General features: G+C 49.1%; 1 protein-coding gene across 1 annotated transcript; it reads right to left on the bottom strand.

The window, feature by feature from the left end:
• Positions 1 to 16,833: 16,833 nt before the first annotated feature.
• Positions 16,834 to 17,973, bottom strand: LOC130126072 (G-protein coupled receptor 151). The gene has a single exon (XM_056295438.1). It carries the CDS (start codon positions 17,971 to 17,973, stop codon positions 16,834 to 16,836), a length of 1,140 nt encoding a protein of 379 aa, XP_056151413.1.
• Positions 17,974 to 26,892: the final 8,919 nt, after the last annotated feature.

The following is a 26,892-nucleotide window of genomic DNA, read 5'->3' as shown; positions in this document are numbered from 1 at the left end:
ACACAAATGCTTAGAAAAACACACAGACAGTGCTAGGTCTGCTGAACAGTGTTCGGAGACAGTGCCTAGTGTTAGAGTAGTAATGCAGACAGACGCTAGGGAGCCTCCTATTTTCAGGGGCGACAGCTCTGATAATTTTACAGTTCATGAGTGGGAGAGCCTTATGACTTTGTATTTGAGGAAGCGAGCCATTCCAGTTAGTGAGCAGTCACATGAGATTCTAGCTAAGCTTATGGGGAAAGCAAGGGACGTGGTGAGGATAAAGCTGCGCAACACATCTGTCGACCACATAGCGAACCCCCACATTATTTTTGATGTACTGAAGCAACACTTTAGTGACTTCACATAGTCGAGCTTGCTAGACCGTTTGGTCACATTCCAGACTCAGGTTCCAGTTAGCGCTGCGGTCCAGACACCGACGCGGACTCAACCGCCAGCTAGCGCCGCAGGGCGGGTGCCAGACGCACCGCAGCGGTTGTGCAGGGTTTGTAAGTCTCCGGATCACTCCACATTTTCCCACTGCAGCCGGGAGAACCGATGTATAAACTGTTTGTCTCCTGGTCATTGGAAGAGGGACTGTCCTCACCCTCAGCCGCCCAACCAGCTCCGTTCTCAGCCTGGTGGAAGAGCTGGTCGTCAGTCTCGTCCGTTAAACTACTAAACCCACACCTAGAGAGGGATGGTGTGGGTAATGTAGATGTATCCCTCACTGATGTCTCCGACCTGGCTCACTTGTATGAAGACAAGTGTGCCAAAGCACCTCAGGGTTCGCGTATGGTCATTCAGGCGACACAGAGGATTCAGGCTTTCAGTGACTTGTTCTATGCTCCTGTTCTTATCAACCAGAGTGTGCAGCTTAATGGCATGTTGGATACTGGCTCTATGTCATGCAGTATCAGTGAAAATGCAGTAGAGAAGCTCCGCTCTGGGGGTGTTTTACCTGAGAAGCAGCAGCCTGAAGAGAACATTGTCTTGATTGGCTGCGGTGGTCTGGAGACTAGGCCTGATGGTTTTTATGACCTCAACATGCAGCTTTATGGTGTTTCCTTTGTCATACCCACTCTGGTCGTGCCCGGTCAGCATGATGATCTGATAGTCGGCACAAACGTCATTAAACATGTGGCCCATGTACTCAAGAGTGGTACTGAGTACTGGGACATCGCGTCCAGACAGGAACATCCGTCTAGTCCTGACGTTGAACAGTTCTTGTCCATGTTCACGAATGTAGAGCGCTGGAGGGGTGGTGCAGTTCCTGAGAAGATAGGTACTGTTAAGCTCACCCAGGCCGTGACACTCTTACCGAGGCACGAGCACTTAGTCTGGGGCAGATTTCCTGCTAAGGTGCCTATGTCAGCTGGAAGCACTGTTGTTGTGGAGCCGACAGACTCCAAGGCCATGCCACGCAGTGTCCTCGTAGGTCGACTTGTCACACCGCTCTGGGGTGATAGGTGGGTACCCATGACTGTTGTCAATCCATCTGACAAAGCCATCACACTGAAAAGGAACTGCAAGTTGGCTGATGTGTTTCCATGCTTGGCGATTGAGGACTTTAATGTTTTCCAGGGACTGCAATCAGTTGCAGGGAGGCATGAGTCCAACGCCACAGATAGTGCCTGTCCCCCTGTCCAGCCGGCTAGGAGTTTGTCAGAGCTCGGACTCAGTGACATTGACCTCAGCTCCTGTCAGGTTAGTGAGGCATGCAAGTCCCAGCTCACTCAGCTGCTCACCGAGTACCATGACATCTTCTCCAGGAACTCTCTGGACTGTGGCGAGGTCACAGGATACACACATCGCATCCATCTGGTGGATGAGCGCCCCTTTCGCTTGCCCTACAGGAGGGTTCCCCCAGCCCACTATCAGAAGTTGAGACAAGTTCTCACTGATATGGAGGAGAAAGGGATTATCCGGAAGTCCTCGAGCGCATACGCTTCACCGCTGGTTATGGTATGGAAGAAGGATGGCGGGCTTCGGATCTGCACTGATTTCAGATGGCTGAATGCTCGGACCTTGAAAGACGCTCATCCCTTGCCACACCAGTCGGACTGTCTTGCCGCGCTGGGTGGTAACTGCCTCTTTAGTACGATGGACCTCACCTCTGGCTTCTTCAACATCCCAATGCATGAAGATGACAAGAAGTACACTGCTTTCACGACTCCCCTTGGGTTGCATGAATACAATCGCATGCCACAGGGCCTTTGTAATAGCCCTGCAGCCTTCATGAGAATGATGATTGGGATCTTTGGGGATCTGAACTTCACGAAGCTTTTGTGCTATCTTGATGATCTTCTTGTCTTCGCGCCGTCAGAGGTTGAGGCTCTGTCGAGGCTCCGCACTGTGTTTCAGAGGTTGAGGGAGAACAACTTGAAACTGGCTCCGAAGAAGTGTCATCTGCTGCAGAAGCGGGTGCGGTTTTTGGGCCACGTGGTTGATGGCGGAGGTGTGTCTGTCGATCCCTCCAAAGTAGAGGTCATCTCCAACATGACAGTGCAGGATCTCATGGAAGGTGATGGGTGCACGCCTTCTGTTCGTAGGATCAAATCTTTCCTTGGTATGGTATTTTACTACCAGCATTTCCTCCCGAACTGCTCCTCCGTGGCTAAGCCCCTGTTCGCCCTTACAGCTGGACAAAAGAGGAGGGGGAGGTCGGCTAAGGATAAGAAGCCCCATGGCAGCTTCCGTAAGCTTACCTCCGCAGACTGGACGGTGGAATGTGGGGAAGCATTTGATCTGTTGAAGACGATGTTACTGGAGTGTGTGGTGCTTGCCCATCCAGACTTTGAGGTGCCTTTCATTTTGTCGGTCGATGCGTCTTTGGACGGACTCGGCGCGGTGCTGTCTCAAGTGCCCCGAGGAGAGTCCAAGGCCAGACCTGTTGGTTTTGCAAGCAAGTCCCTCAGTGCCTCACAGCGGAAGTATCCAGCTCATAGACTGGAGTTCATGGCGCTGAAGTGGAGTGTTTGTGAAAAGTTCAGCCACTGGCTGAAGGGTCAAAGCTTCACCGTTTGGACAGATAATAATCCGCTGACTTATCTCCTAACGAAACCGAAGCTTGACGCGTGTGAGATCCGCTGGGTGTCTAAGTTGGCATCTTACACCTTCGATCTCAAACACCTGCCAGGGAAGAAAAACGTGGTGGCGGATGCATTGAGTCGCGACCCTTTTTCCAAGCCCGTCAGTCAGAGGCTACTTAGGGAGCCCAGCCCGGCCCTTGTTCAGGAAGCCGACGGGGTTGAGGGGGACTCTGTGCAGGATGTTTTCAGACTCAGTTGCCAGTCCCAAACACTGAGTAGTGTGCGATCTGGGTTTGCTTGTGATGCAGCTGAGGTCAGGGCTTTTTGTCAAGCCAAATGTGACTGGCCTGATGCATCAGTATTCACAGCACTCAGTTTGGTCCAGCACGTTCAGCATCTGTCGGGTGGTCAGGATACACTGCCAATGTTATCCACCGAGGAGCTCAGGTTGAGTCAGGAGCAGGACCCCTGCATCTCCAAGGTGTTGCCCTTTGTCGCTGTTCGGAAGCGGCCATCGAGGCGTGAGAGGCATGGTGCTGACCAGAAGGTCCTCAGGCTGTTGAAACAGTGGGAGAAGTTGGAAGTCAATGATGGTGTCTTGTACAGGGTGACAAAGGACCCAGTGTCCAAGCAGAGGGGGTCTCAGTATGTTTTACCTCTGAGTCTGAAAGACAAGGCACTGTCTGGCATCCACGATCACGCTGGTCATCAGGGCCAGGACCGTACTCTCTCTCTTGCAAGGCAGCGTTTTTATTGGCCTGACATGGAGAGGGATATCAGAGCATATGTCAGATGCTGTCGGAGATGTGTGTTTGGGAAGACCCCAGAGCCAGCTGCTTGCGTGCCCCTGGAGAGCATTAAAACCTCCGCACCGATGCAGCTTGTGTGTATGGATTTGTGGTCCGCTGAGGACAGTAAGCAGCGGTCGGTCGATGTCCTAGTGGTTACTGACCACTTCACTAAGCTTGCTCACGCGTTCCCCTGCGCCAATCAGACAGCGAAGCAGGTCGCCAAGAAACTCTGGGATCATGTATTCTGTGTTTACGGGTTTCCGGAGAGAATACATTCTGACCAGGGCACAAACTTTGAGAGCAACCTGATTGCAGAGCTTCTCAGGTTGGCGGGTGTAGCGAAGTCCCACACGACGGCCTACCATCCTATGGGTAATGGCGGGACAGAGCGGTTTAATCGCACGATGGGGAATATGCTCCATTCCCTTCCGCTTCAGCAGAAGCAACAGTGGCCTCAGCAGATCCATTCTCTCACGCTCGCATACAATGCCACTGTTCACGAGACCACGGGTTATGCACCTTTCTTCCTGATGTATGGGCGTGTCCCAAGACTGCCGGTGGATGTTATGTTCAGGCAGGTTTTGCATGACCCTCACGTTGTTGATTATGACTCTTATGCTCAGTCTCTGCTTTCCTGTCTAAGGAGTGCAATGGAGATCGCTCAGAAGCACTCCACGGCTGAGCAGCAGCATCAGGCGCGACAGTACAACAGACATGCCAAGGGCACTGTCCTGTCTGTCGGGGATCGTGTTTTGGTTGCGAACCAGAGTGAGCGAGGGAAGAGAAAGTTGGCTGACAAATGGGAGAACGGAGTGTACACGGTTGTCGGTGTCAACCCCAATATCCACGTCTACAAGATTCAGGATGCAGAGGGGCACACCAGGGTGGTGCACAGGAACCGTTTGTTGGAGGTCAACTTCTTGCCCCTACCTGAGTTAGATCAGGGTGAGAAGTCCAGTACAACCAGTCAGTTGCTTGACTGCGCAGGGTCCGATGAGGAGGACAGTGCAGATGGCCTGACGGTCTCAGGGGATGCAGTGGGGCTAGCAGTCTCATCACTTGGAGACTCACCTAGATCTGAGTGGGCAGAAGCGGAAGAGTTCATTCCGTCTAGTCTGGTAGTCAGTCCTGTGGGGGCCACTGCTCAGTCTCCACCCAACACACACGCACCACACAACACACATGCACCACACATAGAGGCATCACACTCACTCGATGTTGGTGTTATATCTCACACTGATTCGCACACAGGGGCACCACCCTCACTCGATACAGATGTTGCAGCTCGCACTGTCTCACGCACACAAGTAGAGAGCGATGGTCAGGTTAGGACACGCACAGGGAGGGTGGTGAGGTCAGTGAACAGGTTAATAGAATCTATGGCTCAGATGCCATTTCTACGGAGTGTGAGGGTTTGAACTTTGATGGAGGTTGGAGTCATTCAAACTAGTTTAATGTGAGTTATTAGGTGTCTATCAGACAAGGTTGTTTTGGGCCAAGTGCATGGTGTGGCGTATCAGGCGTCACATTGATCTAAGAGAATTCTGAGACTTGATCAACCTCATTATTTTCTGGACCTCGTAACCGAGGTAGCTCCTAAGTTGACTGGAGGACTAGGTCCTTCTTTTCACTTGTGCCAGTAGTCAGTGAGGGGCTTTTCCTTTCCTCTTTCTCTTTTTATCCTGCTGTCAGGATGTTGGTGAATTTCAGGAGGGGTGAATGTAACCAAGTTAAAATTAATGTTTTTATTTTATTTTGTTTGAGTATGAAATATCACCAAATCCTGTCTGTGTGCTGTTATTTGTGTTTACTACATTTTATTTTATGTCATTATTTACTTTTATGTGTTTTACAACGACCGTCATATACGTGTACTGTCGCTTTAAGAGAGAGGTCTTGTGGGTACACGGAAGAGGGAACGCGGGAGAGGCCATTTTTGTTTTGTGGGAGGAGTCTCAAGCAGCAATCGAGCCGAGCCACACGTGTTTCTTACCGTGGGACAGTTTTGCTGGTTGAGGAGAACGTAACCTTGAGTATCCCTGTAAGAAGATACTGCAAGCTGTGGGATAAAATACTTGTTTATCCTTTCTTACATCGGAGTCCCGTGGACGGTTTCTACTTCTAACGCACACGAGTGGAGTCCGGGCAGTGGTTGAACTTCGACCCCCACGTCCGTAAGAAACACCGCTCCCGCTGGAGGACTGGACGGTTGTCGAAGGGTTTGAAACCAAAATAAATGGCAAGGTGGGCCAAATAGAGTCCTGTGTGTCCCCGCTCCTTCCTTGATCATGATGATGATGATGATGATGAGAGACTGAGGGCCCCCCACAACACCTGGGGCCCCACACAACTAGAACACAACGCAGAGCTACTGATGAGAGTGACGGGCATGCAGCAGGCTGACCAGCATAGAACAGCATAGGACTGCCCCCGTTACACATGCAGCAGTCTGCAGCCCTCCCCGGATCAGCAGACGGGGTGGAGCAGCGACCGGAACGGCTCGGACGAGTGGGGTAATTGGCAGTGTGCAATTGGGGAGAAAAAGGGGAGCGAGAGAAAAACAAAAATAAAAATAAAAGACTTAGAATAAAAAAGATACTTTGTATGGTAATCACACAATTGTGAGTGAAGAGACATTTAAGTATGGTCGGTCCACCTGTAGAGAAGCAAGTCCTCTTCAGAGAAGAGCCCTTTGGAGTGGTTAGAGGTTTCCAGTATCGTGGAAATGTGCATTTTTGTGCTCGTGTCAAATAATGTAGAAATTATAACAGTATTGGAAGACACTGTTGGCTACGGGTGTAACGATTCAAATGTCGATTTAATTCTAAATCGATTATTTTGGCAAAGTTTCGATGCATCGTAAAGTCTTGCATTTGTCGGTACTTGACTGACAAGGACTGACTACACAAAGTACTGCAGGTTTTAGCTGGAGCCATGAAGGGGCCACAACACAACATCTGCCAGCTGAGCACCAAACTATGTCTGAGTGTCTCCTCTCATGTTAAAATTCAATTTGTGCATATTTCAAATCAAGACTATTAATATTCATAATCCGGAATATTTCTGTCACTTTTCTAATATTTTGTAATCTTGGCCTATTGAAACAAGTAAGCACATACATGGAAAACAGTCACATATACGTAACATTCAATAGTATTTAAATACTACTGGCGCTCGCTCTGATGCATGCGTCTCTAATATAGGCTGGAATTATCGATGGTGGATTTCTTTATACATTCTAACCTTCCTTGATTAAACTATGCACGTGATGCCATTAACCCGAGGGGGATGGTTGCTTATTTATTTATTTAACAGGGAGGTAGACAATCCCCTTGCGTCGAGTCCTGGTGTAAAATACGCCAGCAGAGAAAAAAAAAGCAGTTTGATTGATATTTATGTGAAAGTCATACTGTGAGCCCAGAACACCAGGCCTGTTCTCAATTCTCACCAGCAGGTGTCACTATATATTCATTTAGCGACGCACACGAGGACAGTTTAGATGCCGTTACAAAATAACGTTTTTTTTAAACGTAGCTCCTTTTCCAAGCGTAATGAACACATGTCACGTGATCTGTATTAAGAGGATTTCCGTCCATCTCTAACAGTGATCAAACTCAGTGGAGTGCTATGAAAACCAGCTGCAATGGGATGGACTAAATGTCCAGTGACCACACGAGAGGACGATGATGACTGCCATCAGCCAGATCGGTCCTGTTTAACAAACGCACCGGCTGGGCTTTAGAGTTACGATTAATCTCTGAATAATGTATACATTTCTAAGGATGAAAAGATTTACGCGATGCTGGCGACATTTTTAGAATATCACAAGTTTTTGTAAAGGTGGGGCCAACAGACAGGAGACTCAAACGCACGACTCATACAAGGCAGGTAGAAAAATGGCTAACCACGTGACATGGAGAGCCATGTGTATGCAGGTTTTCATTCCAACCCGACTCCACACCAGGTGATTTCACTAATACAGTTTCCCTCTTCGGTTGAAGGGTTGCTAATCAGTGAAATCACCTGGTGTGGAGCCTGGCTGGAATGAAAACCTGCATACACATGGCTCTCCATGGCACATGGTTAGCCACCCCTGGGGTAGACCAATAACAAAAATCAGGGACAGGTGATTAATTAGACACAAGAGGCGTGACGTTACAGTTTTGTGGAGTAATAACTTGAAGTCCAAGTTTTTCTTTCCACACCACTGGTCGGAACTTGACGGCCCAGGCTCGTCAGGATGACATCGGTGGACGTCACGGATGAGGTCAGGATCTGTTACTGGCTGATACCCAAGTCTTCAAGACCATAACCCTCACAGTCAACCAGGTAGCAGCGTCCATGGCCGTGGCAATAGCCAATAGCCATCTAACGGTGTAAACCGGACCTCCATCGATGAGCAGGGGGAGACTCTCCTTGACTGGTTTGATATTAGCCACATGAAAGGTTGGGTGAACCCTCATAGACCCGGGGAGCTTGAGTCTCACAGCCACAGGATTAATCACCTTCGGGATGGGAAAGAGAACAACACAAGGAGCCAATTTAAGGGATTCCACATGTAGAGGGAGGTCCTGGGTTGACAGCCACACTGGCAGACTTGATAAGAAGGAGCGGGAGTTCGACGGTGGTTCGCAGTCTTGTAGCGAGTCGAACTCTCGAGAAGCGCCTGTCGGGCCCTGCTCCACGTGCGGCGTCACTGGCGAGCAAAGGCCAGAGCAGAGGGTACATTAATCTCCCCCTGGGCTGGGAACAGGCGTGGCTGATAGGCGTGCTGAAAGGGGGGAAGAGACCAGTATAAGAGCAAGGCAGAGAATTATGAGCATACTGGACCCAGATGAGTTGTTTGCTCCAGGAAGTTGGGCTCTGGGAGAGGAGACAGTGCAGGCCGGTCTCCAACTCCTGACTGAGGCGCTCAGTTTGACGGGGGATGGTAACCAGAGAGGCTGGCGGTGGCACCAATGAGGGCGAGGAACGCCTTCCAGAACTGAGAACCCTGGTCCGACACATCCTTGGGAAGACGGGACATGACAACCTCCGCCGTCTCCTTGGCAGAGGAATGAAGTGCACCACCTTAGAGAATGCTGAGGAACAGCGAGCAGGCGTAAGAGGCCAGAGGGGGAACGTTGAGAGACCTTGTTACAGGAGCACACCGGGCAGGCAGCAACTTCACCCACTTCCTTTCTCCATGGTGGGCCACCAGAAACGCTACTTAGCCACAAACAAAGTCCTTGGAACCAGGGCGGTAGGACAGAGTCATAAGCATGGTGAGGATGCAATGAGGTGGGGCTCTGGCTTTATTAAAAACCTGAGGCCGAGGTAACAAGGGGGGAACTCTGGAGAGGTCAGGAAAATCTGAATCAGGAGACAGAGGAAACTCCAGCAGGAGGAGATGGAGCCCAGGGGGAATGAGATGGAAAACACATCTTTAAACACTTCATTCGCCAAGCAGTTACCTTTCCCGAAGCCCAGTCAAACTGAGGGTTGTGCTGAGTTAGCTAAGGGTACCCCAGAATAAGTGGATGCTGAGAGGATTGGAACAGGTGGAAACTAAGGCTCAGTGATTGCCAGGGAAAGTCAACTGAACTGGCCGAGTGTGGTGGGGTTTCCTGCAGAGGAGACTTCCATCCAAAGTGCTTGCCTCCAGGGGCTTGGGCAGGGGAAGAGAGTCAAAGCCCAGTCTCTTAGCGAACCCAACATCCACCAGGCTTGCGTCGGAGCCCAAATCCACCAAAATGGAATGACTAGGACAGCGAGGAGAGGTGAGCATGGGCGGTTTGTTCATAAGGGCGATCAGGCGATGCACCACCAAAGGGGAAAAAGGAGGGAATTTTTTTTCTATCATATTCTATTACAGTGTTACAGTAATTGTGACTGTTCTAGACAGTTTGAGCTGCCTCTGTATGTCATTGTCCAATCAGCGTAAGGTCGTGCTCCATGGAGTACCGCCCCTTTTGGGCAATTTCAGTCAGGTTGAAAATCGCCCAGATTGCTCTGATAGACTCTCATGTAAAAAAAATGTTTTTCAAATCACAGGCTCTACAATGCAATCTGTATGGGTTCCGGGAGGGCTTCGACTACCGTGCTTTCGTCATACGTAACCTGGGGATAGCCAGGGCAGCTACCTCGATCTAGTCACATTCAAGGTCAACATGACTAGTGTTCAGACTCAGAGCAACTCTATCACATCATTAACAACATTCTTACGGAAAACCTGGCCAGCAGGCTGTGAAGTAGCCAGTGGCGCCCCCAGAAATGTTTCATAGGGGTGGCCAAATGGGGCCACTGAAAATCTTGGGGTGGCACACCAAAACCAAAAGCCATGACTGAATTTCGGGAATTCTATGACGCTGTTGTAGTATACTGTATAGGCTAGTTGAAAACTGTCAATATGAGAGTTAAGAAAAATATTTAAATGAACAGTACCTAATGTAAAATATCAGATAGAAGCACATTATGCATAATCCGAAGCATATTCTGCATATGCGACTCGTGGCTGGGGGGGCAGCCGGGGGGGCCAGGGATAGTATCAGGGTGGCCGTGGCCACCCCTGGCCACCCCTTGGGGGCGCCACTGGAAGTAGCTAATGCTGTATTTTGTTACCTTTGTTTACTGTTCCACCCTGATGGCAGCACGGCGGACACCACCGCATGGACAACTACAGGAGTCACCGACACGCACCATCTGTCTGAAAAGGTGAAGAAACATGAGGCATCGAAGATCCATATGGACAGTTGTCTGAAATTTTCAGCGTTTGGGAGGGTGAACATCGCCACTCACTTAGATGAGAGCTACGGGCTAGCAGTTCGTCGTCACAACGACGAGGTGAGCAAGAACAGACACATCCTAGCCCGTCTCATCGATTGCGTGAAATGTTGCGGAGTGTTTGAGTTAGGCAAAGATGAAAGTGAGGGCTCGGGGCTCCAACAACCCTGGCATTCCTCGTGGCCTGGTCGACTTGGTGGCATCTTTAGATGAGGCATTTGAGGAGCACCTCCAAAACTGCTACGGTTTTCAAGGGCATTTCGAAGACTGTGCAGAGCGAGCTTGTGGAATGCATGCTAGCGGTCATCAGGGGACGTATAATGGAGGAGGTCGAGGCTGCTAAATTTGTAGCCATTCAAGCAGATGAGACCACCGACGTTTCAACACAGTCTCAACTGGTGCTTGTGGTGAGACACGTCGACGCGAACCATGCAGTGCAGGAATGTTTTTTTTAAAAATTTCTCCCTGTTATTGATGCAACGTCTACTTCTGGACAGACTGAACAGTCTTTTTGTCCGACGGTGATGAGGAGAAGCTCACTGTGCAAGCATATGATGGAGCCAATGTGATGAGGGGAGAGCGGTCTGGTGTGCAGCAAAAGGTTTCTCAAAAATGCCCATTATGTGCATCGCTATGCACACCAACTACATTTGATCACGCAGCGAGCCACTTCTCACATCCCAGCAGCACGGTCACGTCACAGCAGGAGGGTCCCATGTTCAGTCCCAGCCTCTTGAGGGGCTCTCCGAAGACATGAATGTCAGATGAATTGGAGCCTCAGACTTGTTCATCATAAGTTATGAATAGTGTGTGTGGTGGACTGGAGACTTCCGTTTCTGCTTACTTCTGTGCAGTGCCTGCAGGAACAGGCTCCAGCAGCCGCGAGCTTGATTATGGGTTGGTAGAGAGAACATGTACGTGTCTTTCCATGCATAATGTCAGTGCAACTGATCCATCCATCCATCCATCCATCCATCCATCCAACATCCAAGCCGCTTATCCTACTCTCAGGGTCACGGGGATGCTGGAACCTATCCCAGCAGTCATTGGGCCATTGAGTTTAAAGAAATGACCTTGCAATTTAAACTTGTAACAACTGAAAAATGCGAGTGCTTTAAGCGATTTAAAAGATAGCCCTAACTTCGCTAGTCTGAGATTATCAAGCAGGGTCTTTCAAGGACCCAGATAAAGAAGTTCAGAAATGACAGAAAGGCCACAAGATGCCAGGCAGCGACAGAAGATCCCAGGTTAAACTTCCACGCAGGGCAGGATTTCTCCTACTCCGACACACATTGTCTGCTAATGACAAATGATGCAGGATATAACAACCACGTGAACGATTTGGAATAGTAATTCTGGCACACATTTTCTCAGAACAGAAAACACTTTTGGTGAAATAGTATTTAAAATTTATTTTATGGTCATATTCAGAATACTTTCTTGCCTGATGTGTGGAAGTTCTTGCATATAAGATGACAGTTTTAACAGGTTTAGACAATTATAGCAGTCTGGATTACAGACATTTTGGTATACCTGACAGTGATTTGCAACTTGCACTCCTGACTGACACAGTCTAAGTCTTCCTGGTCAGGTAGACCCCACCCATCTGACACCCCAAGGAGGTTAAAATGGACAGTAATGATATTGCACATCTCTGGTGCATACCTATAGCATCCAGCAGGGTAAACATGCCACAGCAAGGGGGGTGGGTGTTGTGGCGAAACCCAGCTGCACAAGTCCGCATGAGGCCCCATGAAAAATCCTCCACTCTCTTAATCCGAAGTGAACAAGTTTTGTCTTTTCTCATAGGTGCCCAATTCACGCAAAGTCTTTACGCAATGTAGAAACAATTAGTGTAGCTACGCGCCACAAATTCCCATTTCTCAACGCAGCAGTGAATTAGGTCTAACTATTTACTTCCTGTATATGCGTAGCTTTCCTGAGGGTGCACTGGAACCCCTCCCCAGTCCAGGAACCCCTCCCCAGTCCAGGGACATGTACATATAAGGGTGAGTAGGAGTCTCCACAGATGATCCATAGGTATGACTTGTGTGTGAGTGGCTGTGTGCTGGTACCTGTCAAGGCTCTCGCTGCCTCCTGCCTAGAGTGTGCTGGGATCATGAGCGCGGTAGGTGCAGCAGCCCCCCCCCCCCCCACAGTAGTGGCAGGTGGCTGTGTAACATCTTAGACCCAACAGTACCTAAGCCTAATGTTTCCAAACGTAAATGTAAAAACAAAACAAAACATACTGTAAACTACTAATAAGAGACGTTAGTCCCCAGCTAAGGGATCTGACCCTTTAGCCAAGCGGTTAGTGATGTCGCCTTGTGGTGCAGTACATCCCGTATCGAATCCCGCACCGGGCAAGAAAATATCCGGTTATACAACCTTCATTTTAAACAGTGGGTAGGGCTGCGTGGGATGTACATGTTTAATAATAAAGTGAGAAAACACCCCATTCAAACCCCGCTACACACGCGCCTTACGAACAATGACGTCATACTGTAGCGACCTGGGGAGGTGGTCGCTCTAACCGCCAGCGGTTCTGCGTTGGGGGAGCGCAATGGCTGATGGGACTGTTAATGTTCGATTTAAAATTGTGTTTTAACGATGTGGCGTTCATACTGTGGTTATTATTGTGTTGTTGTTTCGGGGGTTCGATTCAGGAGACCGTTTACTGACTAACTGACTGTAGGACCGTGACTGGGACTGATGTCGTCACTTGGGACATTGGGGGGGGGGACACATTTAGCGGGGGGTCAGGGGGTGGGGTCAGGGGGTGCTCCCCCTTGGAAATTTTGAGCATCACACATTTAATTTCACTGCATTCTGGTGAATTTATATGCACCTATTTGCTCTTTTTCTACATCAATTTATAGTGGAAATGTCTTATTTATGTAAAAGAAAAACAACTTTCAGATAGGCTAGCCTATCGGATATCTTCTGTTACTTTCCTCTTGCTCATGTTGACTCTGTGAATGAAAGTAGTAGATGCATTTGAACTAATACAATACCCTTGGCACAAATTGGTTTGTAGATGTACCTATTATGTTATCTCACGTGCCCGAAATGATCAGTTCAAGTTCATTTAAGCTAACATAAACGTCTAGGGGCTGCTGTTAGCAAGCCCCAGCTAGCTAGCTAGTTCGTGAGGGTGTGTGAACTGATAACCCCAAACACAAGTTATAAACTAGATAGGGCTATAATTCATCCGGAAATACGTAAGAAAATCTAACTCAGAAACCCCAAAGGTAAGAAAGGGCGGTGTACTGGGCTAGACAAGCAAGCTGGCTAGCTACGTTACTTACACTTGCTTACACCATCATTCATGCTCCAGTCTCCTGGTTGTCAGGAGCAACTGCAAGACAGCAACGAGGTCGGCAATCCCAGTGGCAAGGTTAAAATGGTATGGTCCAAGCATAGGGGTGTATGAAATCGTTGGAAAACAAGTACGAACGACATTTTAAGTAGTTTGACTGTCTGTGTTGTTATTTTACCTTTTCTGGCAAGGGAGTTAACATTATCAATATATTTTTGGGGGGGGGAATTCACCTCTTCTAAATATTGAGGGGGACATGCCCCCCTTACCCCCCCATAAATTACGCCTGTATGTCCACCAGACTGTGTTCTACCGCCATTACTTCATGAATGAACGCAGAAATGAGCTGATTCCTCTTTCACATCACACAAAACCAAGAATGGGCTGCAGGGCTCGGTGTAGGGTTAAAGGTCAACAGTTCAGCTAGTTAGTATTGTGCCGAAGCCGCTGTCTCAGCCTATTTTTAACCCTTAACTGATGTCCCATAGGACTGCCTGACTCCATAAATAATACAGCTGGTACTTAGTCCATTGACATATTGTGTTAACTATCCGTGAGCTAAAGGGAGGTGGGGGGGGGGGAGTCTTTTAGCCTTTCACTATCCCTAATGCCATGGTCAGATGCAGTACATCGCAACTAGGGATTATGGAGTTTCTCCCTTCAGGCACTGATCATTCTGACGCCAGCCTTGTGTTTGTGTGGCCAGACAAAGCAGAACGCACTAGGCACCTGGACACACAGCGTTACATAAGAGGTCACATGATATAGTTCTTAGAAACGGCCACCCCAGCTATTATCACCGCGTACTGCTGAGATCGTCGAGCATCTCCTAAGAACATTCACATGCTCGTCCTGAAAGACTCTCGGTGAGGCCTTTTTGTCTTTGCTGCACCGCCTCCCCCCCAGTGTTTCGCCGGGCGGTGCAGCGGGGGGTCTCGAGGGAGGCTGCTGAGACGGTTGGCTGGTTACACGTCGCTCGGGGTTACAGGGGAGCTTCTGCCGCTGAGCGCACTCCACTGTGCCGACTGCCTGCTGCAGCCTCCGCAACGGGCGCGCACGGCTTTAATCCTCGTGCGACTCTCGCAAGGGTCGCCCGAGCCGCAAACTGAGACCGCGCACTCTCGGATGAGTCCTAGACCACGCCGGGAGCTGGATCTGACGGGCGTTTATCCAAGCATTACAAGTGCAATGTAATCTCATTCCAAAACAAGCAAGACCCCCTCTGATGCCTATATGATTCATGGCGGTCTTTAATCTACATTTATTTATATTTCATTTCATCATCATTTATTCCACTCATGGTAATGCACAGCTCCAGGTAGAAACAACCAATTCATATATTATTATTATTATTATTATATATTACATAATGCATCAAATACACAAGAGATTACTGTTGTTGTTGTTGATTTGTCAGTTTTAATGATTTCTCTTTTTACACTGCAAAAAATAAAAAAAAAATTTAAAACACATTTTACACTGCAAAAGATTAAAAGGTTTGCAGGGTAAAAAATTAGAAAAAATTACAGTTTAGCTGCAAAAAACTGTGACGTCAGAATAGCCATCTTTGGTTATGTATAACTATTTTCTGTTTTCTGAGGGACAATATAAGGTCAAATCATCTTTACTGATTGGCTAAAACAATAATGAAACCAAGTAGACAAGAAGAAAAGCTATGAGACGACACACTGTCGACCCCTTAAATACAGTCCAGTAAGATAGCGGATCCGTGTTATGAATAAATAATGTGCAGGAGCACAGCGAAGAGCTTTAAAGGTCTGCTTTTCACTTTCGACCTGTGCCCTTTCTTCTGCACTCCCGCAGAGTAAAATGTCAGAGGAGCCGGGCTGGGGGGACCACGGGAGGCCGCCTGGTTTGGTGGCACACAGATGCATTAAAAGAAAAGGCCTTAGTGTCTGAGAGCTGTGGAGACTTGCCTAGCCATCTGTGATACAGACTGCTGGATGTGATGCTGTTATTTTGGACCTTGCAACAGCTTCATCAGCAGGGGCGCGAAAGTCCAGCTGAAGGAACCGCACGGTGTTTGCAACCATCAGGAGCGAAACCCGAACGACGTGAATTTCTACTGGGTGGCTTTAGGTGAATTTCTACCTCAACATGATTTCCACTCAGACTCAACACAAAGGGGACACACTGAATATAGCAGGCTAAGCAGTACATTCAGATCCTGTGTAAAGCTGCTGCTTTTGGGCCGAGACGATCCGGCATGTTATGACGCACGGCTGACATGCTGCAGAGACGTCTTTAACAAACTGGAGTGAGCCAAAGTGGGGAGCAAGTGATGAGGTCGACATTTTGAGCACGCACGTTATTTCATGAGAGACCGTGACTTCCGGTGAAACGTGACTGCTGGCGTGAAATTCACAAAGCAGCTGGATTAGTTGCGTCTCCAGTGTGGTGACCGAGTCGTATTTTATCCGTGATGAAGGTGCAGTGTGTGTTTGTGGCCTTTCCAGTGTGTGTGTGTGTGTGTGTGTGTGTGCGCGCGCGCGCGCGCGAAAGAGAGCAGTCCATTTTTGAGAACGTTTTTAATATCCAATTATCCAATTTACGCACCACACACACAACCACGACGGACCCGTTGACGGTCGCGTGTGGAGAGTATTTACATTTCACTTTTCACAGACGAGTTGTTACAAAGACCACGAGCCTAACTCCGCTCACGTGACCGGATAACAGACATCTACAGCTAGGTAGCCTGGTGGTGACACTGTGTCCAGAGTCTACAGAGACATGTGCGTTTACCTACACCACGAAATGATACACAAGCCGAGTTACTTTGTAGCGCTCACAACAGAAAAGGGGAGGGCCTGCCAACCGGAAGACACGAGAGGCAACTGGAAAAAAAAAAGAGAAAGAAGGACACACATGTCGAAGTCGTCTTGCCGCACAGAAAGACACATTCACGTGTAAATAAGTCGTTTTCCCACTACAACATTTTCTCCTCTCTCTCCCACGGAATCGGGTCTTGGTTCTCCTCGACGTACGTGTCCCTGCGCCCCGTCCAAAAGTGCTCCACGTCCGGGAAGGTCTTCTCCGGGTCTTGGGAGTTGTTGGCGGTGGCGGTGGAGTTGGCTCGGATCTCCTCCTCGGCGACTCCGTCCGTGCCGGGACGCCGCTCGCCGGCGAGGCGCTTGGCGCTCCTGCAGGTTGCCATCAGCCAGAGGGCGACGACCCCCTGGCGCACGTCGTCGTACATGGTCATGGAGATGACCGGGGAGAGGGCGCTGCATGCGTAAAGGAGGACCTGTGCGCAGATGACGACTCCCACGGGAGGCTTGCTGTAGCCGAGTCTCACCCAAGTGAACGTCCCCCATTCGGGCAGCAGCATGAGCGCGTTGGCGCCGCTGACGCACAGCAAAAGCAGGGTGACCTTGCTCTGCTGCAGGGGGCCGGGCGCGTGGTTCACCGCCGTGTAGAGCGTCTGGGTGTAGTACGCCAGGGTGAAGACGGTCGGCAGCGCAAAAGTAGCGGCGGGGTAGATTTTGTAGAAGAGGGCCATGAAATCGGAGGCGCACGCCGGTATCTCGGACACGCAGATGGCGTCGGGGCCGCTGGGCTGCAGGGCGGCGAATAACATCTGGGGCACCGGGAACAGCATCGACACCGTCCAGATGAACGCCAGAGCGCCGTGAATCCACGTCGGGCTGAAGAGGGGTCCCTTGGCGGCGCTGGGGACCAAGTTGTGCTTCGCCTTGCTGGTGACCGCGAGGATCAAAGTTTTCGCCACCACGCACGAGTGCTGAAACCAGTCCGCCGTGGCGCAGACGAAGCTCCCAAGGGTCCAGGTCTGCTTGTAGTATGTCACGGCGCGCACCGGGGCGCACAGCAGCAGGATAAGCAAGTCCGTCGAGGCCAGAGAGGCGAGGAGCGCTTTGATCTCGGACCCCCGTCCGTGGCGGAAATCGCGGAGGAAAATCAGCAAAACCAGCAAATTCCCCAGGGCCCCGGACACGCAGATCCCTATCAAGACGACCGGGAGGACCGTCTTGGTGTCCTCCCCGTGGAGGAGTTGAATCCCCCCGATGAAATCAAAGAACGACACATTCTTCTGTCCTTCCGTATGCATGGTTTTGTCTCCCCCCCGTATCACTTCAGGATCGACCGTGAGGTAAAGCGCGAGGCTTGAGCTCTTCTTTCCCCGTTGCGCTTACTTCTTTTCCCCCGCGGTGGGTGAGACGTCCTCGGCGAGACGCGGCGGGGGGGGGGGGGGGCTGTCCACGACACGGTGCTGAAAGCCGTGTACCGGGGTCGTGATCGTATCGGCAAGTGGGTGAGCGCGCTGGCAGGGCAGGTGCGCTATTTCAAGCGCTGCCATTTAGCGTCCTCAGCCACTCACGTCATTTTATGGCTGTGGCTCGGGGCTACAGCCAGCCTAAATGTGAAGGCGCCATGACGCGGCGCGCATCCACAGCCTCGGAGGAACCTGCTGCGTTTGGTGGCGCACCCCTCGACACGTCTGAATATGAAACACCTGCTCGAACAGCGCGTGGTTAACGCACGGCCAGCCTATACACTCACGACACTCAAGACAGGGCCTTGGTTTGCCCACCGTGCCACGCGCGCATTCCCATGTAGTGCGTGTCAGTGGCGGCTGGTGCTAAAAAAATTTGTGGGGGGGGGGGCGCGATTTCCCTTGGCGCAGCACACCCGACAGCTGCTTTAATGTCCACGCGGTCACAGAGTTCTGAAGAAGGACAATGTAGCCTATAGATTTTATCAGGGGTCGTAGACGGTGGATGATTGACAGTCGAGACGAGGCGTCGTGGTGGGTGTGAACGCGATTGACAGCCACGAGACTTGTCCAATCACATTAGATTAAAAAAAAAACAACAACAACAATTAAAACAATACCAATTCGCTGTCAATAAAAGCGGGTGTGTGGGGCGCACAGAACTGCGCCCCCTGGAAAATCTGAAGAAACCAATCAGACAGCAGCCTCAGGTCACCTGCTCGCCACAAGTTTGACGGCTTACATAAGGTATCGCTTGGCCTTCACCCCTCACCCAGGAAGTATATGTATTCAGACAGAAACCAACCAAACACCACTTGAACCAATATTTAATGGCTGCTGACACGCGCTCACAGACTGAAAACACTTTTATTTCATAATTATTTGCATCACACAACTAAATTATGTTTGATTTTCATCTCTTGATACTAGAGGGGGGCGGCGCCCCAGCGCCCCGTCCTGGCCAGCCGCCACTGGCGCGTGTCCTACCGTGGCTGACATATTCAATTAGTGCTCGAGGTTGCTCGGAGGTAACAGGTCAAGACAGATCGGATGCAATCACGTGTAAAGTGAGGCTCGGATGAGATGGGTCGGCCTGAAAAGCTCGTGTGAGCGTTATGGGGATGTGGGAGAGAGGCGGTGGCGGAGTGCGTCGAGGTGAGGGTGCCCACTCAAACGCTGTCAACTCCTCTCAGGGCGCCGGTTGCTAGGAGACCGGAGCCACCGGCACAGTGCGGGGTTAGAAAGATGCGATGCACAGCGGAGTGATGGGAGGTATCGATTGGCAGAGAGGCTTTTGAATGACCCTTCAGAGTAAGAATGAAGGGAGAGATGCATGTTGCAGAGATCAACATGCTACTGCAAAAAAAACGCGAGGGCGCGTGCACTCCGGGGGCTCTTCCTGTTTTGCAAGAACTTGCAGAACAGAGTGCCTTTACTGGCATGGTGCACTGTACAACGAAATGTGCTGTGCAGCTCCTAAAACGGTTCATTTAACATCCCACACGCACACACATGCACACACACACACACACCTGCCCATACAGACAAACAATAATAACAACGATAATAATAATAATGTACCAAATGCTACTGCACCTTATAAGAAATATGATTGCACGTTATACACATATATTTACGGATGTTGCTGCACATTCAGTCATTGTGCGGGAATACTGTTCAGTTGTTAATCCTGTGGTGGGAGTGTAATGATGGTGCTGGGGTGGGGGTGGTGTTTTGTGGAGTTCGGTTCAGTGACGACTCTGGGGTAAAAGCTGTTTTTGAGCCTGGAAGTGCGGCTCTCTAAGGCCCCGCAGTGCCTCCCAGACGGCAGCAGAGAGACGAGAGGATGACAGGGGTTCAGGATGCCGCGGGGCTCCGCAGAGGCAGCAGCATCCTGCAGGTGTCTTCCAGTGAAGGCAAGGGGAGTCCAATTATTCTGCAGACTGGGATTTATAAAAGACTGGCAAGCGCTGTATAGAAGTTGTATACAAGTTGCATATACTTTGTTATGCAACGGTTTCAGTCAGACACACTACTTTTTGTGAACCTTGTTGCAAACAATTTTTGAAAAGGTAACTGAAGACATCAGTAAAATAAATACGAACTTGTGTGACAGTCAATCAACAGTGCGGCAATTTCACTACAATGGAAACATTGAAAAACAACAATACACCTATATAAAAAAGCAAATCAAATACTGATAAAGTAAACAAAACTGATTCATTTAAGCATTAGCCTTTCACTGGCCTTCACTATGATCATTGGCTGTAGCTCTGCACCGCCCTCACTGACCTTCACAACACGTTTCACACGACAGGATTTGGACTCCCCGACAGGTCCACATATGGAGCTTACTAGATACTTGGGACGAGTCCGCGATGTATCGGCAAGTTCGTATCGGAGAGTGTATCGGCAAGTTCGTATCGGAGAATGTATCGGCGAGTTTGTATCGGAGAATGTATCGGCGAGTTCGTATCGGAGAATGTATCGGCAAGTTCGTATCTGAGAATGTATCGGCAAGTTCGTATCGGAGAGTGTATCGGCAAGTTCGTATCGGAGAGTGTTTCGGCAATTTCGTATCGGAGAGTGTATCGGCGAGTTCGTATCGGAGAATGTATCGGCGAGTTCGTATCGGAGAGTGTATCGGCAAGTTCGTATCGGAGAGTGTATCGGCAAGTTCGTATCGGAGAATGTATCGGCAAGTTCGTATCGGAGAGTGTATTGGCAAGTTCGTATCTGAGAATGTATCGGCAAGTTCGTATCGGAGAATGTATCGGCAAGTTCGTATCGGAGAGTGTATCGGCAAGTTCGTATCTGAGAATGTATCGGCAAGTTCGTATCGGAGAGTGTATCGGCAAGTTCGTATCGGAGAATGTATCGGCGAGTTCGTATCGGAGAGTGTATCGGCGAGTTCGTATCGGAGAGTGTATCGGCAAGTTCGTATCTGAGAATGTATCGGCAAGTTCGTATCGGAGAGTGTATTGGCAAGTTCGTATCTGAGAATGTATCGGCAAGTTCGTATCGGAGAATGTATCGGCAAGTTCGTATCGGAGAGTGTATCGGCAAGTTCGTATCTGAGAATGTATCGGCAAGTTCGTATCGGAGAGTGTATCGGCAAGTTTGTATCGGCAAGTTCGTATCGGAGAGTGTATCGGCAAGTTCGTATCTGAGAGTGTATCGGCAAGTTCGTATCGGAGAGTGTATCGGCAAGTTCGTATCTGAGAATGTATCGGCAAGTTCGTATCGGAGAGTGTATCGGCAAGTTCGTATCGGAGAATGTATCGGCGAGTTCGTATCGGAGAGTGTATCGGCGAGTTCGTATCGGAGAGTGTATCGGCAAGTTCGTATCTGAGAATGTATCGGCAAGTTCGTATCGGAGAGTGTATTGGCAAGTTCGTATCTGAGAATGTATCGGCAAGTTCGTATCGGAGAATGTATCGGCAAGTTCGTATCGGAGAGTGTATCGGCAAGTTCGTATCTGAGAATGTATCGGCAAGTTCGTATCGGAGAGTGTATCGGCAAGTTTGTATCGGCAAGTTCGTATCGGAGAGTGTATCGGCAAGTTCGTATCTGAGAGTGTATCGGCAAGTTCGTATCGGAGAGTGTATCGGCAAGTTCGTATCGGAGAGTGTATCGGCAAGTTCGTATCGGAGAGTGTATCGGCAAGTTCGTATCGGAGAGTGTATCGGCAAGTTCGTATCGGAGAATGTATCGGCAAGTTCGTATCGGAGAGTGTATCGGCAAGTTCGTATCGGAGAGTGTATCGGCAAGTTCGTATCGGAGAGTGTATCGGCAAGTTCGTATCGGAGAGTGTATCGGCAAGTTCGTATCGGAGAGTGTATCGGCAAGTTCGTATCGGAGAGTGTATCGGCAAGTTCGTATCAGAGAGTGTATCGGCAAGTTCGTATCAGAGAGTGTATCGGCGAGTTCGTATCTGAGAATGTATCGGCAAGTTCGTATCGGAGAGTGTATCGGCAAGTTCGTATCTGAGAATATATTGGCAAGTTCGTATCGGAGAGTGTATCGGCAAGTTCGTATCTGAGAATGTATCGGCAAGTTCGTATCGGAGAGTGTATCGGCAAGTTCGTATTGGAGAGTGTATCGGCAAGTTCGTATTGGAGAATGTATCGGCGAGTTTATCGGCTCCCGTCTTTGAACGGTTAACACCTGAGAGCACTCAAGTGCCGACTTGCTCGGCTCTGGGGCTTTCGTCGGGGAGCTCCAAAAACTGGTGGGGGGGTGGGAAAATCAGGGCTAGCTAGGATCGTGTCGTGTGAACTAGGTATAAGACTCGTTTTGTATTGAGTGTTTTGTCAGAGTGATTGTTATTTGGGGTGTTATTTGGACTGGTACAGCGCGTAACCAGATGCGGAAAGAGCATTTGGGTAGTATCCATGAGCAGCAATATATTCCGTTCGTTAGCGTGCGATAAATGTGGAATGAGCTGGAACCACTGTGCGTACTCCCACTTCCGTGTTTACCAGCGACGTCGTTGGTCGGCCGGCCGATCGCGTGACTTCAGTGATGTCGGTGGTCACCTGATCCAGCGGCCCAATTGTGTAACTTGTTCACTCAGTCACTCTAAACACGATCACTCAGGGACATCCGTGTCTGTAGGGCTGACCCGGTGGTCCGGTCCAGCCAAAAAGTGCCGAAAATGTGCAATGCCAGTTTTTGAAGGTATTTATCACGTTTCCTCTCTTTTAATCTTCCTTGATTCCCTCTTTCTCCTTGCACAGCTTTAGTGTTTTTAGGGAGTGGCAAGGTTGGTTAACATATAACACTATGACCCTCACGTGTACACTTCTCCTGGATAGCCACCTTGCCGTGGTGGAGGAGCTTGCATGTACCAGTGATCTCACTGCCATCCAGCTCCTGGTAGGGTCACCCAAGGCAGATAGGTCAGGGGGAGGTTCCAGACGAAGCGTGATCCAACAAAGACCTCATTGGTGGAACTGGTGGAAGGTCACAACGGTAGTGAAGGTGGATGAAGGCTGCAACAGAGGGTGCTCCCCAATCAGCTTGGTTCTCCATGCCATTGGACTCTGGCCACCCCCTGCCAAGGACTGTGTGGTGGCTGCAGGTGCATCAGCCACTCCATGTAAAAAAGCTGTCACGTGCAGGCGTCCTCCCATTATGCAGCTCCAGAATTGGCCTCTAAGCCCACCTGAGGACCCAGAGGGACCTAGAGGGAGGACAGTCATACCTGACCCCGAGTGACTGCCGATGATGATGATGATAATAGTACAATCGATAGCAATATGCTACTACTATGTTGGTAACCTGGGCCTCGATCCGGAATGGAAAACTGATTTATGATCTACGTATTTGATTTGGCAAAGGTTTTACACTGGATGCCCTTCCTGACACAACCCTCCCCATTTATTTGGGCTTGGGATGGGGACTAAGAATGCACTGGCTTGTGCATCCTCAGTGGATGGGTTGGTACAAACGATAGCAATACCTAAGCAACAAGCAAAACCTTTATATACGTATATGAATACCATAACTTGGTATCCATCACACAGTATTTACATACACATTGGCCACATTCACAACTAAACACTACACCGTGTGTTTCATCTTTCAGTACAACCAAGAGCAATAGCTACACAAACAATTTAACTATGCATACACTGCTAACGTCCATTCGCCAAACACATTTTGGCACATGACGTGACCTGCCTAGCTGAACAGCAGCCTGCTGCAAGAGAAGGAAATAAAAAGAACCGACTCACATTCACCATGGGCTGCAGGCTATTTCCGAAGGAGGAGCGTAGCAATTTCAATTGGATAATGCCATTCGTGGTTGAAATGTTCACCAGTAGGCCTAATTGTAGAATAAACAGATGGAGTTTTTTTTTAAGATGCAGTTTGTATATATTTATTAAGCTTATTTATTCATTTATTTTGGTTGTTCAACCTATTTAGTTTAGTTTAGTTTATTGTGTATTTGACAGGGACAACGCACAGTTTTACAATTGCACCAGAGTTAGCCGGCAGCTAATTTGCATCTGCAGTCCCTGGGCAGGCAAACAAACGACAGTTAATACAGAAGTAAAAACATAACAACACATCAGAAAACTATTGGGCAGGCAGACAAAGAACAATCAAGACAAAATAAAAACATGACAATACATCAGAAAACCAATCTCAAAAGTCATAAATATAATCTGATCTATTTGAATCAGTGGGTATAAATAGCAATCTGGCCTATATGATAACAACATAATGAATATGAATTTCATCTCTTCAGCAACAATAAATATAAATAGCAATCTGACCTGAAACATCAATAAACAACAATCTGACCTCAACTATGTCAACGGCTATAAAAATCAACCTGGCCCATTCAATGGCAGGAAATATAAATTACACACAAGTCTACGGTCAGGTTGCACCTGGGCTGGTCCCAGCCAGAACCCTAGGCTGCTCCTGGCTAAGAAACATATACTAAGCACTCTGAATAAAAAAGTACAACAAAAACTCTGAGCGAAATCTAAAATATGTGCAAAAAATTAAAGCAAGGACATGTATTTGTGATTGCACGTTTGTGCTGATTTTAACCAAAGCTTAAGACGCTTTTTAAAACACCGCAAAGCTGGCTGGTGGGTGGTGGGTACACCAGCACCGGAACCCCCACGGGACCGGCGTCTATGCTAGGCTATAAGCTATTTGTGCAGTCACACACACTTGATGCGAACAGGTGACATTACCCAAACGGTGATCCCATTCTGCAGGGAAAGTCTTGATTTAGCTCGAAACAGAATCTGACTGCCCTTGGCGGTTGGTTGGGAGGGTTAGCCTAACCCCCCCCCCCACCCCAACTATAACCATTAGCGCGGGAAGGGGGGCTGCAGCTCCCCCTAGTGGTGGATGCAGCCCCCCCCCAGTAGTGGCAGGTGGCTGTGTAACATCTCAGACCCAACAGTATGCTTAACTTTTCCTAACGTGCAAACAAACAAACAAACAAATAAATAAAACATACATTTATTTTAAACAGTGGGCTAGGGCTGCGTGGAATGTACAAGCTGCTACACACGCACACCTTACAAACAACACAATGACGTCATACTGTAGCAACCGGGGGAGGCGGTCGCTCTGAGTGTCGGCGGCTCTGCGCTGGGGGAGCGCAATGGCTGATGGGACTGTTGATGTTGGATTTAAAAGTGCCTTTTAGCGACGTGGTGTTCGTGTTGTGGTTACTCTTGTGTTGTCGTTTTGAGGGTCCATCTCAGACTAAGCCACTTGGTACATGGCGGGGCGGGGCGGGGGGGGGGGACTCGGTACGCTGTTATCAGTTCTGGTCCGTTCTGGTCGGTGTGAATGAAAGAGCACTCCCGGGGTCGTGCGGTGTATGGGCCACGGTAGATGCGACTACAAAGAGATCTCTACCTCTCCACTTGATCCAGGGGCGGGACCAGAGGGGGCCCCAGCTGAAATCTGATTGGCCCCTGCATCAAAATTTGAGTAAGAGTTAAGTAAGTCTTATTTCATTTGCTTCTTTCCAGACATTTACTAATATGTTTTCTATGCACCCTAGTTTAAAAGGAAATAAATATGAAAATTAAGACTGTTTGCTTATTTTCCAAGCTTTTGTGACATACACAGTGTGCTCGAACAAGGCACAGTTTGCAAAATATATTCAACGACGAGCCTCTTTGCTCAAAGCCATAGAGCCAACAGCAAACAGGGAATGATGGGTGAAATGTATTTACAGCTTAATGAATAAGGAATGGTGCATGGATGTTGGACATATTCTTGGCCCCTCTGTGTAAAATGTGGCCCCTTTACGGCCCCCGCTTTAGAAAAATCATAGAGCCGCCCCTGCGACTCATTCTTCCACGCCGGCTCGCCACTATACTTTTCGTTTTAGTTGGCAGCCCCCCTGCTTAAACCATCTTCCCGCGCACCTGACTATCCCCCCTTCACGCTCTGCGATGGAGTCGGAAAACTATAACAGGAAAAGGAAACATGGAAAGTGAAAGGAGCATGCATTGTAATCGTGTGGCTTTACCATTGGGCGGGGTGGTGGTGGTGGTGCACAAACCAGGTTCTGAAGCACAAGAGCAAATGGCCACTTGGGTGTTTTCTTTGGTCCTCCATAGGCTGAATCAGTCTCCCTTTTTGTGTCAGAGACAGTTCAGTTAGCTCTCTGCCATTCCCCAAGGCTGTGGAAGAGAGAGAGAGAAGGAGAAAGAGAGGAGACGGAGAGAGAGAGAACATGAACAAAAAACCCAGTATGACTAAATGAACTTTGATAATGCTTCCTTTGGATATATTCCAGGAATGGAAAAAAAAAGACGAAGTGGGTTTTAGACCACAGGGGTGTGTTCTTTAGAAAGCAGGCCTTGCCATAGTAAATTCATGTCCCGAGTTTCTTGATGCAGAAAAGCTCTTATAGGGTGGACCTATATACCGAACAAACAGAAGGTTTGACATTAACATTGAGGAAAGGTGAATCGGTTGCCCCCTGGTAGTCCACGAAAAAGGTCATTTTATTCCTATAGGGGGTTTCTCTTATTCGTTTTAAATGTTTAAAACAGGAGAACTGATGAAGGCTGGCGATGCATTAAAGCAGCAAAACCCATTCTCGTGACATGCGAGTCCTTTCAAGTTGCCCCATCAAACAGAATGTGCTGTGCAAGGTAAAGAAGGACGGCATCAAGACGATTTGAGAGGCGAGACTGACGGTCGCCACGACAACCTTTGTGTGCAAACCACTTGACTTATAAACAGCCTGTGGCCTTTTAC

This window comes from Lampris incognitus, chromosome 16 (genome assembly GCF_029633865.1).
Source record: "Lampris incognitus isolate fLamInc1 chromosome 16, fLamInc1.hap2, whole genome shotgun sequence".
NCBI lineage: Eukaryota > Metazoa > Chordata > Actinopteri > Lampriformes > Lampridae > Lampris > Lampris incognitus.
This window is presented reverse-complemented; position numbering and strand designations above follow the sequence as displayed.

Coding starts and splice junctions, on each gene's coding strand:
- LOC130126072 (XM_056295438.1), bottom strand. CDS start 17,973: ATGCATACGGAAGGACAGAAGAATGTGTCGTTCTTTGATTTCATCGGG.